Source organism: Psammomys obesus, unplaced genomic scaffold (genome assembly GCF_907164565.1).
Source record: "Psammomys obesus unplaced genomic scaffold, mPsaObe1.curated_primary_1811, whole genome shotgun sequence".
NCBI lineage: Eukaryota > Metazoa > Chordata > Mammalia > Rodentia > Muridae > Psammomys > Psammomys obesus.
In genome coordinates this window covers 26,224,146-26,237,551 of record NW_026596095.1, presented here as the reverse complement: position 1 = coordinate 26,237,551, position 13,406 = coordinate 26,224,146, and the positions used below count along the sequence as shown (strand labels likewise).

At 40.5% G+C, this 13,406-nt stretch overlaps 1 protein-coding gene across 1 annotated transcript in view; it reads right to left on the bottom strand.

Annotated features, from left to right (window-relative positions):
* Positions 1 to 13,406, bottom strand: part of Stpg2 (sperm tail PG-rich repeat containing 2) — a 588,931-nt gene that overhangs the window by 449,119 nt on the left and 126,406 nt on the right. The window contains exon 10 of the mRNA XM_055628088.1: positions 11,092 to 11,184. Coding sequence (XP_055484063.1) covers positions 11,092 to 11,184 — 93 coding nt within the window. The remainder of the gene's footprint in view (positions 1 to 11,091; positions 11,185 to 13,406) is intronic.

Here is a 13,406-nt window from a genome sequence, read left to right as displayed (position 1 = left end):
TAAAAGAAAATTAAAAATTAAAGACCATACTAAAAAGGAGGTCCCATCTACTAAGAAAGACAAACAATAGTAACAGTGGAAGTGTAAGGAGTGAAGAGTAACACCCTTTTCCCTGAGAGCTCAGCTACTGCATCTCTCTTCACTGCAGTACTCCCGAAGTACCGCAGAGATGCCGCATGTGTGTCCCCCTGCCTGCAGTGTGACAGAGACAATGCTAAAGCCATTCTAAGCAAAGTCTTCATTGTATGCGCAGATTACATCCAACATGTTTTGCTGTAGATCCCGAGTGTTTGTGTGACAACGAAGCACTGAAGAACAGCAAAACTCCAAAACTCTCCCAGATGAAGAAATGAACACTTGGGATAGGACACTTATTGAACAACTACAAAAAGAAGCTGTTAGAATTTAGGAATCATATGAAAGAAGGGGGAGTTAATATGACGTGGAAAGGATAGGAGCTCCACAAGAACCAAATATAACTGGGCACAGGGGTCTTTTCTGAGACTGACATTCCACCAAGGACCATGTATGAATATAACCTAGAACCTCTGCTCGGATGAAGCCCATGGTAGCTCAGTAACCAAGTGGGTACCCTAATAAGAGGAACAGGGACCGTTTCTGACAGGAACTCAATGGCAAGCTCTTTGACCTCCCCACCCCCCAAGGGAGGAGCAGCCCTGCTAGGCCACAGAGGAGGACTTTGCAGCCAGTCCTGAAGATACCTGATAAAACAGGGTCAGATGAAAGGGGAGGAGTTCCTCCCCAATCAGTGGACTTGGAAAGGGGCAGGGAAGAGATGAGGGAGGGAGGGAGGGAGGGTTTGGGAGGGAATGAGAGAGCGAGATACAGCTGGGATACAGAGTTAATAAAACATAACTAATAATAATAATAGTAATAATAATAATAATAATAATAATAACAACAACAACAACATTCCAAGCCAGGGGATAGTAGATAACCACTTGGTGTGCTCTTGTCTGGGAAAGACTTCCTTTATTCTTGGCATTCTTTAGTTGGCTGCAGTACTCTATGTAAGAGTGAGGCCTCTTAACCTCTTAAGCTTGTTCCCAACCTGTCCATCTTAGCATGTATTTGTCATTGTCTTTGTTCAGCTCATATTGAAACAGTCAAGTTTATGTGTGTAGCATCCCTGAAAACAAATGTACCAGTAATATTACATAGACTGATCAAGTGTTTGTGTGTGTGTGTGTGTGTGTGTGTGTGTGTGTGTGTAACAATAAATAATGAAAAATTAAAAAAAGAATTCAGTAGTTCTCAACCTGTGGGTCACGACCTCTCTGAGATCATATATCAGCTATCACGCATGTCATGTCGTTTTTTTTTATAATATGTTATTTTCATTAATTATACTTTATTCCCTTTGTACCCCACCTGTAGCTCCCTCTCTCTTCCCCGCCCAATCCCCCTCCCTCCCTCTTCTCCATCCATGCCCCTCCCCAAGTCCACTGCTAGGGGAGGTCCTCCTCTCCTTCCATCTAATCCTAGTCTATCAGGTCTCATCAGGACTGGTTGTACTGCCTTTCTCTGTGGCCTGGTAAGGCTGCTCCCCCCTGAGGGGAAGATGATCAAAGAGGAGGGCAATCAGTTCATGTCAGAGACAGTCCCTGTTCACATTACCAGGGAACCCTCTTGGACACTGAGCTTCTTGCCCTGGGCTTCATCTGTGCAGGGGTTCTATGTTATATCCATGAATGGTCCATGGTTGGAGTATCAGTCTCAGAAAACACCCCTGCATCCAGATTTTTTGGTTCTGATGCTCTCCTTGTGGAGTTCCAGTCTCCTCCAGGTCTTTTTATCTCCCCCTTCTTTCATAAGATTCCCTGCACTCTGCCCGAAGTTTGGCTATGAGTCTCAGCATCTACTTTGATATTCTGCAGGGTAGTCTTTCAGAGGCCCTCTGTGATAGGATACTGCCCTGTTCCCTGTTTTCCTCCTCTTCTGATGTCCATCATCTTTGCCTTTCTGAATGAGGATTGAGCATCTTACCCAGAGTCCTCCTTCTTGATTAGCTTCTTAAATGTACAGATTTTAGTAGGTTTATCCTATATTATATGTTTAATATCCACTTACTTCAGTGAATATATACCATGTGTGAGTATATACCATGTGTGTCTTTCTGTTTCTGGGATACATCACTCAGGATGATCTTTGCTAGATCACACCACTTGCCTCCAAGTTTCATGGTTTCCTTGCTTTTAATTGCTGAGTGATATTCCACTGAGTAAATGTACCACAATTTCTGTATCCATTCCTCAACTGAGGGACATCTGGGTTGTTTCCAGGTTCTGGCTATAACAAATAAAGCTGCTATGAACATAGTTGAACAAAAGTCCTTATTGTGTACTTGAGCCTCTTTTGGATATATGCCTACGAGTGGTATAGCTAGATCTTGAGGTAGCACTGTTCCTAAGTGTCTGAGAAAGTGCCAGATTGATTTCCAAAGTGGTTGTACAAGTTTACATTCCCACCAGCAATGGAGGAGGGCTCTCCTTTCTCCACATCCTCTCCATCATGTGTTGTCACTTAAGTTTTTGATCTTAGCCATTCTGATGAGTGCAAGGTTAAATCTCAGGGTCATTTTGATTTGCATTTCCCTGATGACTAAGGACATTGAGCATTTCTCTGCCATTCGATATTTCTCGGTTGAGAATTTTCTGTTTAGCTCTGTACCTCATTTTTAAATTGGATTACTTGATTTGTTGCTGTTTATCTTCTTGAGTTCTTTATATATTCTGAATATTAGCCCTCTGTCAGATACAGGGTTTGTGAAGGTCTTTTCCCAATATGTAGGCTGTTGTTTTTTTCTGCCAACAATGTCAAAGTATAAAGTAGCAACAAAATAATTTTATGGCTGAAAGTCACCACAACAAGAGGAAGTATATTAGACAGTCACAGCATTAGGAAAGTTAAGAATCATTGTGCTAGATGATTCTAAATTGTCATTTTTAATAGTACTTTTTGGTAATTTCATACGCAAGAACTGTATATCATTCCAACGTCTCTGTCATCCTTTTCCAAGCCCATCATCACAACCCCAGATTTATGACCTCTTCTCTAAATATTATTTTACATGTCTAGTCATATGGATAACTATGTATATCTCAATATATAACCTTCTGTGTTTGGTTACCTTTCTGTGTATACACATGTGTATAGAGCTAACCACTTGGGATCAGACAAGCTGTGTGGGAGTTTGTCCCTCAGAATAGATTCTCCCTCTCAGCAAACACTGACTTCTTGTTGCTCTTCATTTAATGGTGGGAGCATTTTTGAATCCATAATTATAAAAAAAAAAAATCTAGGTCCAAATGTTAATTCTCATTCTATCTCAGATTGCCAATTAATGCCCTGCAAAAATTTCATTTCTTAATGTCATTCACCAATTCCTATGATTTCCTAAAAATTCACAAATATAGTAATTATTATTGTTCCTGTTTCTTCCATAATGTAGTTCATCCTATTCATGAACTGGTTATGTTAGCACTAAAAAGAGTATAAATAAACAGCCTTCTCTGACTTAGCAGTGTTTGATTTCTACAGTACTCTTCTTGGGGTGTTGGCCTATGTTGTAAATGCTGATTGATAATCCTATTTTGCAAACTTGTCATTAATAATATATTTTAAGGATGATCTGGAGCGCCGAGATGTGCTGTGTTCCCTGCACACCCATCTTCCAGCCCAAAACTCTGCCTGCTGCTATCCCCAGAGCAAGCCCAGAAGCTGTGAGCTGCGTCCTGTCCCCTGTGAGCCCCATCTCTCATCCCAAAGCTCTGCTTACATTTCTGGAGGCCTCTAGGCACCAGGGACAGCCGGGTCAAACTTGCCAAGTCCCCCTAAAACACACCCAACAGTAGTAAATTGCACCTGCTCTTCTGGGTGCCCTGTTCCTGCCCACAACTCAGCCTAAATTCCTGCAGGCCAGTGGCCCCAGGGTAAACCAGATAGCTAAAGGTCAGTGTAAGAACACAATAATCAAGATCCAGGACAACATGGAACCACCAGAGGCCAGCTATCCTACTACAGCAAGCCCTGAATATCTAATAAAACTGAAGCACAAAAAAGTGTAGCTCAGTGTTTAAGTGGGTGTCCTAGTAAGGGGAACAGGGACTGTCTCTGACATAAACTCAGTGGCTGGCTCTTTGATCACCTCCCCCTGAGGGGTGGGGGGTAACAGCTTTTGGGACCTTTCCCAAAACTGACCATCAAGTCGGTCAGAGAGCAAGTCTAAACAGATACAAGAAAATTGAAATAATGCCCTGTATCTTGTCAGACCATCATGAATTAAAGCTGAACTTCAACAACATCAAGTCTACAAACCATTGAACAACTTTCTACGCAATGACCACTGGTCCAAGGAAGAAATAAAAAAATAAATTAAAGACTTTCTAAGATTTAATGAATATGAATGCACAACATACCCAAATTACGGCAAGTTCACAGCACTGTCTTCATAAAGAAATTGTAGCGATCTCATACTAACAACTCAATCGCACACCTAGAAGCTCTAGAACAAAATGAAGCAAACACATACAAGAGGAGTAGATGCCATCAGAATGGCCAAGATGAAAAACTCAAGTGACAACACATGCTGGAGAGGTTGTGGAGAAAGGGGAACCCTCCTCCACTGCTGGTGGGAATGTAAACTGGTACGTCCACTTTGGAAATCTATCTGGCACTTTCTCAGACAATTAGGAACAGTGCTTCCTCAAGACCCAGCTATACCACTGCTAGGTATATACCCAAACTTTGCTCAAGTACACAAAAGGGATACTTGCTCAACCATGTTTATAGCAGCTTTATTTGTAATAGCCAAAACCTGGAAACAACCCAGATGTCCATCAACAGAGGAATGGATACAGAAATTGTGGTATTTTTACACAATGGAATACTACTCAGCAATCAAAAAGCAGGAAATCATGAAATTTGCAGGCAAATGGTGGGATCTAGAAAAGATCATTCTGAGTGAAATATCCCAGAAGGAGAAAGACAAACATGGTATATACTCACTTATATAGACCTATAAGATATGATAAACATAATGAAATCTATACACCTATAAAAGATAATCAGGAGAGCGGACATGGGGTAAGATGATCAATACTCATTTAGAAAGACAGATGGGATGTGCATTGAACGTATGACAGGAGTCTACTGAAGGCATCTGAAAGACTCTAAATAGCAGTGTTTTCAAAACAGATACAAAGACTCATAACCAAACCTTTGGGAGAGTACAGGGAATCATATGAAAGAAGGGGAGTTAGTATGATGGGGAAAAGATAGGAGCTCCACAAGGACCAAATATATCTGGGCACAGGGTCTTTTCTGAGACTGACATTCAACCAAGGACCATGTATGGATATAACCTAGAACCTCTGCTCGGATGTAGCCCGTTGCAGCTCAGTAACCAATTGGTTTCCCATAGTAAGGGGAACAAGGACTATTTCTAACAGGAACTCAATGGCTGGCTCTTTGACCTCCCCACCCCCCAAGGGAGGAGCAGTCCTGCTAGGCCACAGAGGAGGACTTTGCAGCCAGTCCTGAAGATACCTGATAAAACAGGATCAGATGAATGGGGAGGAGGTCCCCCCCATCAGTGGACTTGGAAAGGGGCACGGTGGAGATGAGGGAGGGAGGGTGGGATTGGGAGGGAATGAGAGAGCGGGATACAGCTGGGATACAGAGTTAATAAAATGTAACTGATAAGAAAAAAAAATAAAATTTTTTAAAAAAGAGGAGTAGATGCCAAGAAATAACCAAACTCAGGGCTGATATCAATAAATTAGAAACAAAGAGAACATACGAGGAACCAATGAAACTAAAAGTTGATTTTTTTTTTTTTAGAAAATCAACAAAATAGACAAATACTTAGCCAAACTACTAAAAGGCAGAGAAAGAATATCCAAGGTCACAAAGTCATAAATGGGAGACATAGAAGAGACACTTAAAAAATCCAAAGAATCACTAGGTCTCACTTCAAAAACCTTTACACCACAAAATCAGAAAATCTAAACTTAATAGACAGTTATCTTGGTTAGACTCAACTTACCAAAGTTATATACAATTTAAATAGACATAAATCCCCGAAAGAAATAGAAGCAATCATTAACAGTCTCCCATCCAAAAAGAGCCTAGGATGAGATGGTGTTAATGCAGAATTCTACCAGACTTTTACAGAAGAGATAACACCAATGGTCCTCAAACTATTTCACAAAATAAAAACAAAGGAACATTCTATAAGGGCACAGTCACCCTGATACTGAAACCAAAAAAAAAAATACTCAACAAAGACCAACTTCCCTTATGAACATTGATGCAAACATACTCAATAAAATACTCACAACCTGAATCTAAGAACACATCAAAAACATCATCCACCATGGTCAAATAGGCTTCATCACATGGATGTAGGGATGGTTTAACATTGGAAAATACATCAATGTAATCCACCATATATAATCTGAAAGAAAGAAAACATATGATCATCGAGGAGCCCAGCATAACTGTCCTCTGAGAAGCTCCATCCAGCAGCAGATAGAAACAGATGCTGAGACCCACTGCCAAACATTAGGAGGAGTTCAGCAAGTCTTGTGATAGAGTTGCCAGGAAGACAGAAGGACCCATAGGGAACAAGAATTCCACAAGAAGACCAACAGAGTCAACTAATCTAAGGCTATGGGGGCTTACAGAGACTGAAGCACCAACCAAAGAACATGCATGGACTGGATCTAGGCCCCCAACAAATATGTAACTGATGAGCAGCTTGGTCTTCATATGGGGCCCCTAACAAGTGGAGCACAGGTCAAGTCTGACATGGACTTTGTTTCCTGCTTTTAGCTCACTTTCCCTTAGCTAGACTGCCTTGTCTGGCCTCAGTGGAAGAGAATGTGCTTAGTCCTGGATATGCCGGGGTGGGTTGGTAGTAGGGAGCTTCCCTTTCCCAAGAAAGAGAGTGGGGAAAAGGGAAATAGGGTGGGAGGATGGGACCAGGAAGAGAGCTAGGCTGCCTTTGGAATATAAAGTGAATAAGTAAATTTAATTAATTAAATTTTTTAAAAAAGAAAAAATATATTTTAAATAATCAAAAAATGGGGTACAGAGCTAAACAGAAATGATCCCATAGAGGAATCTCTAGTGGTCAAGAAGCACTTAAAAAATGTTCAACATCCTTAGTCTGACATGAACTGATTGGCCTGCTCTTTGATCACCTCCCCCTGAGGAGGGAGCTGCCTTACCAGGCCATAGAGGAAGACAATGCAGCCACTCTTGATGAGACCCGATAGACTAGGATCAGAAGGAAGGAGAGGAGGACTTCCCCTATCAGTGGACTTGAGGAGGGGCATGCTTGGAGAAAGGGGAGGGATGGTGGGACTGGGAGGGGGAAGGGAGGGGCTTATGGGGGGCTACAAAGTAAATAAAGTCTAATTAATAAAAATTAAAATTAAAAAAGAAAAAATGTTCAACATCCTTATTAATCAGAAAAATGCAAATCAAAATGACTCTGAGATTCCTACTTACATCCATCAGAATGGCTAGAAAAACAGGATGGACATTGGAAGAAGGAGAAAACAGGAAACAGGACAGGAGCCTACCACATAGGGCCTCTGAAAGACTCTACCCAGCAGTGTATCAAAGCAGATGCTGAGACTCATAACAAAACTTTGAGCAGAGTGCAGGGAATTTTATGAAAGAAGGGGAGATAATAAGACCTGGAGAGGACAGGAGCTCCACAAGGAGAGCAACAGAACCAAAATATCTGGGCACAGGGTGTTTTCTGAGACTGATACTCCAATCAAGGACCATTCATGGTTATAACCTAGAACCCCTGCTCAGATGTAGCCTATGGCAGCTCAGTCTCCAATGGGTTTCCTAGTAATGAAAACAGGGACTGTCTCTGACATGAACTCAGTGGCTGGCTTTTTGATCACCTCCTCCTGAGGGGGGTGCAGACTTACCAGGCCACAAAGGAGGACAATGCACCCAGTCCTAATGAGACCTGATAATCTCGGGTCAGATGGAAGGGGAGGAGGACTTCCCCTATCAGTGGACTTGGAGAGGGGCATGGGAAAAGATGAGGGAGGGAGGGATTGGGAGAGAATGAGAGATGGGGCTACGGCTGGGATACAAAGTGAATAAGATGTCATTAATATAAAAATTAAAAATATATCTATAAAAAACATTGGTGGTTCCACAGAATAAAATAAGAAAATTTAAAAATCGGGGAAAAATTAAGCAACAGTGTCGTGGATACAAACATGTTTTTGTTTTAATCCAGGTGTGGGATGTGGGACGGATTCAAATGGTCCACAACAGCAAACTATTTGCCTTGTGTGGGCTCTGGGAGGAGCTCTTTGCCAGTTGTAAATAGTTTAAATCTGAGGACTCTGGAGAAAGAATAAATTGCAGAGCCCAGAGAATGTTGGGAAGCTCCAAGAAAGAACAAGGCTGCTGCTGTTTCCCCACTTCGTCTTCTGTTGCTGCAGTGAGACAAGAAGTGGAGATCTCCTGAGACAAGGACTGGACTGGCTCCAAGGAACCCGATGACCCTAACCAGCAGGAAGCAGCTAAGAGAACTGTGTCCCTCTCCCACTAACCCTTTCTCTCTCCTACCTGCTGTTGGAATGATGAAAGGGATTGGGGTGGAGTAGGGAGAAAGATAGATAGGAAATGTAAAGAACAGAGTTTTTAAAAGCACACCAATACAACAGCTCATGCTCACATCATGGTGAGGATGTGGAGCAAGGGGAACACTCCTCATTGCTGGTGAGCGTGCAAACTTGTACAAACACTTTGAAAATCAATTTGGTGGTTTCTCAGAAATTTATAAATAGTCCTACCTCAAGATCCAGCCAAACCACTCCTGGGAAAATACCCAAAAAATGTTCCACCATACCACCAGGACACTTTCCCATCTATGTTCATAGCAACTTTATTTGTAGCAGCCGAAAAATGAAAACAGCCTAGATGTCCCTCAACCAAAGAATGGATAAAGAAAATATGGTACATTTACACAATGGAATACTCAGTTATTAAAAACATGAGATCATGAAATTTGCAGGCAAATGGATAGAACGAGAAAAGATCCTGAGTGAGGTAGCCCAGACCCAGAAAAACAAACATTGCATGTACTCAGTTATAAGTAAATATTAGCCATAAAGTACAGGATAACCATGCTACAATCGCAGACCCAAAGAAGCTAAGTAACTGGGAGGGCCCAAGGGAGGATGCTTGAATCTCACTGAGAAGGGGAAATAAAATAGACATCACATCAGGGGTAGATAGAGTGAGGGCACTGGATGGAAGAGGAAGCAAGTGGGATAACAGAGGAAGAGAAACCTGAGAAAGAGAACAGGAATCAGTAGGGGCTCGGGCATTTCTGGGATAAGCTAGAAACCTAGGACAACGGCAACTCCCTAGAATCTATGAGCTAGAACTCCTAGCAACAGGAGATACGAACCTGAAAAGGCTATCTCCTGTAACAAGGCAACACTACCAACAGAGGGATGTGGACACCAATCCAGCCACAAAACTTTTGATCCACAATTTTTCCTGCCTGTAAGATGTGCAGGGATAAAGAGGGACCTGAAATTGAGAGAATGGCCAACTAATGACGGGCCCATGCCATGAGAGAGAGCCAGCCCTGGACATTATTAATGATATTCTGCTACACTTGCAGACAGAAGGCTAGTGTTAACGGTCATCTGGGAGGATTCACCCAGCAGCTGATGAAAACAGACGCAGAAAACCCCAACCAAACATTAGATGGAGCTCATAGCTTGGGGAACCTTGTGGAAGGGGGGAGGAAAAATTGAAGGAGGCAAAGAAGTCAATGACACTGCAAAAAAAAAAAAAAACCTGCACAATCAAGCAGCCAGGCCAATAGGGGATCACAGAGACTTAACCACAACCAGACAGCTTTGCATGGGATGGACTAAGCCTCCTACACATATGTAACAGAGTTGCAGTTTGGTCCTCATGTGGGACCTCTAACAGCAGGAGCCAAGGCTGTCTCTAACTCTGTTGCCTGCCTTTGGATCTCATTCCTTTATCTGGGCTGTCTTGTATAGCCTCAATAGAAGAGGATGCACTCAGTCCCACTACAACTTGATATGCCACGGTGGGTTGACACCACGGGAGGTCTCCTCTAATCTGAGGAGAAAGGGAGGGTGTGGGAGAAGGTCAGAGAAAAGGAACTGGGAAGATAAGAGGGAGGAGAATCTCTGATCTGGATGAAATGTGAATGAATGAATGAAGATGATCTAATTTCTACAGTATTTGGATGATACCTTACACGCATACATTGTAGCCACCATCTTAGTTTGCAGTGCAATAAAATACTATAAGCCTTGTAAGATCAAGAAACAAACAGATTCTGCAGCTGGCATGGGCTTGCTTCTTCACAAATGACAGCTTCTCTTGGGTTTAATATCCTAGAAGGACTAAGGAGCTCCTGTCTCATGATGTATCTAATGCTATAATTTTTGGGGCTCAGATGTCAGCATATGAATTCACGCACACACAAACACTCAGACATAGCAATGATATCAAATGATCTAACTTTTTACTATTCTATTTTGAAAATTTAATAAACTCAATCTGAATAAACAGTGAACTTCATTTCTAAGTTTTATTTGCTTTACTTCTTCCATTTACCCAATATGAGCTATTTATAAAATTGGTAATTGTTGAAAAAATTCCAATCAACACAGTTTAAAATGCAGGCTATGGAACTAAAGAATCAGTGGTGAGGCTTAGATTTCAAACTGAATTCAATTATAAAGGGAAAATACATTACAAGTAAATTAAATATAATCTAAAGTAAGCCTATTCAAATTCAGTATACTAAGGTCAGTTTCCATGTATGTGCTATTAATAATGTTCTGACTACAATTCCATGAAACATGTCTCTAACAGCCATGTGTACTTTTGCTAAATATGGGTATATTAAGCTAGTGTAAATCAATAGAGTAGGTTATAGAGATCCTTATTTATGTCCCTAGTATAGTTCATATATTGTACAATCTGCTCCAATTCTAAAACTACAAGTAGGTTTGACTATAAGAGTCTTCTTACCGTGCCTGGTGCGAATACCACCCTTTCTGTTCTTGACAAGAAAGCAGCATTACGATTGGTCAAGTCAGGTAGTTCATCAGAAATTCCACCAACCTGAATTTCAACAAGGCACAGTTAAACAAAGAGGTAAAAGAGTACACTACTTATTTTATCAATGTAAATAACCCTAGAAAAACTTGCAATGATTCTTGGCAATATTGCTCCACTAATAAAAGTAGACAAATCTTCAAAAACAAAACTTTTTACAGAGAATATAGAAGTAAAAAAAAACCTTAAATCCAATTAATCATACAACAGAAACAGCTGATTATAAAGCTTCTAGTTAAATATAATAGGTCTGTATACATTATTTAAGTATATAAAGGGTGTTTGTTATGAGACTGTGTCTCCTAGTGATGTAAGAAGCTATAACCATAAGGTCTCGCCAAGATTTGCTGCCTACACATGAGCTGAACAAGGGCAAAAATGACAGACACATGAGTGTGCACAGGGAAGAGATCATGAGGCCTCAACCATACACTGAGAACTACAAGCAACTAAGGGATGCTGAGAGCCAGAGAAATAGTAATTTCTAGGGAAGAGCACATTGATTGGCTATCCAATAACAAATGATCAACCCTGAAAAGACACATACAAGTAACACTGAATACACTGAGCAAGTTGTATTTACATATTTAGGAGTATGTGTATGCTCATACACATACATGCATGTAACAACAATTATTTAAATAAATGAGGTCATGAATTTGAAAAAGAACAAGTAGGGGTATATGGGAGATTTTAGAATGAGTAAATGGAGAGTGGAATATGTATTTATACTATAATTTTTAAAAATAAAAGTAACTAAATATATTAGGATAAATATTAACTGAAGTCAACATATTTAGGTATCAATTACTTTTTTTGTTTTGTTTTGTTTTGTTTTTGAGACAGGGTTTCTCTGTGTAGCCTTGGCTGTCCTGGACTCACCTTGTAGAATCAATTACTTTTCAATGTCACAATCAGTACATTGTAATCTCAATATTATACAATTAGAGTGTATGTGTTCAATTATATACCACTATTTGTTAACACTTTATTATCAATACATAAAACATATTAGCTAATACTTTAACTTAATTATGTGTGGTTTTGAACTAATGTATTTTCTAAGCAAAATGATCAATACTCTTAATATGATAATCTTTCACATGCACTGAAGATACAAATTAATAGGCTAGAAGAAGGAGGAAATCTACAATTTTAATTTACAATTAATTATTCCCTGTGAAGTACTATTTCAATTTAATCTAATTTATTCATCTTATTCATTTAAACTATATAAAGAGTTGCAACATTCTTTTTATACAAAAGGAATAAAGATTTATATTCTCATCTTCTAGACCTCACTGTTTTTATTTCAAAGCTTCATATTTGTACTTAGTATCTCAGAATTTGACACACAGTAAGCAATAGTCTGAAACATGTATTTCTTAATTCATTTTATGGTTAACATTAATTTACTACAAAGCTAAATTTCTTATATATTCTTTGTGCAAAACCGTTTGCTCCTTTAACCAAAATGCTGAGGTTAGTTCTAGAAATAAACCCAGTTTGTATCAAAATGACAAAAAAACAAAAACCCATGAACCAGTAACCAGTACAATGATAAAAACACTGAAAACTGGGAACAGAAGAAACATACTTCATGACAGTAAAGACTATATGTGACAGACTTGAACCCAACATTTTAGCAAGCAAAAAAAAATCTTTTCCACTAAAAGCCAGGGAAAGTCAGAGGTGTATAATTCCAACAAATACACTACAATCAGCGAAATTAAAGCACTAAGAGTTTCCTAACTTATAAAAAAATGCAGAGCAAACAAGTGTATCATTAAATTCTTTCAGAACCTTAGGGAAGAACTAACAGAAGTGCTCCTCAAAACATTCATTGAGAAGAAGAAATTAAAGATGATGCCTAGAGAGGGCCAAGATGGTGGCACCGGGAGAACACTATGTCTGAGAAGCGGGACAACACACTCCGTGCAGTGACCAGGAGACTGAACTCTGGGCAGTATAGTCGAGTCCACTCTCGGCTGCCCAGCCAGACAGAACCCGGAAGAGAACCCGGCTAACCCGGGCTTTGGGTATCAGGGCTGGTGCCGCAAGCCTGCATGCCCCGATCACTTTCCCAGGCTGATTGGCGGGCACAAGGGTGCCAGAGACTGTGAGTCCCAGTCGCAAAAAAAACCCATGGGGAAAGAAAGTTGCGAGTCTGATCACGGGTCACCCAGTCTTTCCCTGGAAGGTCTCGCTGACCGCGGGTACCCGCCGCC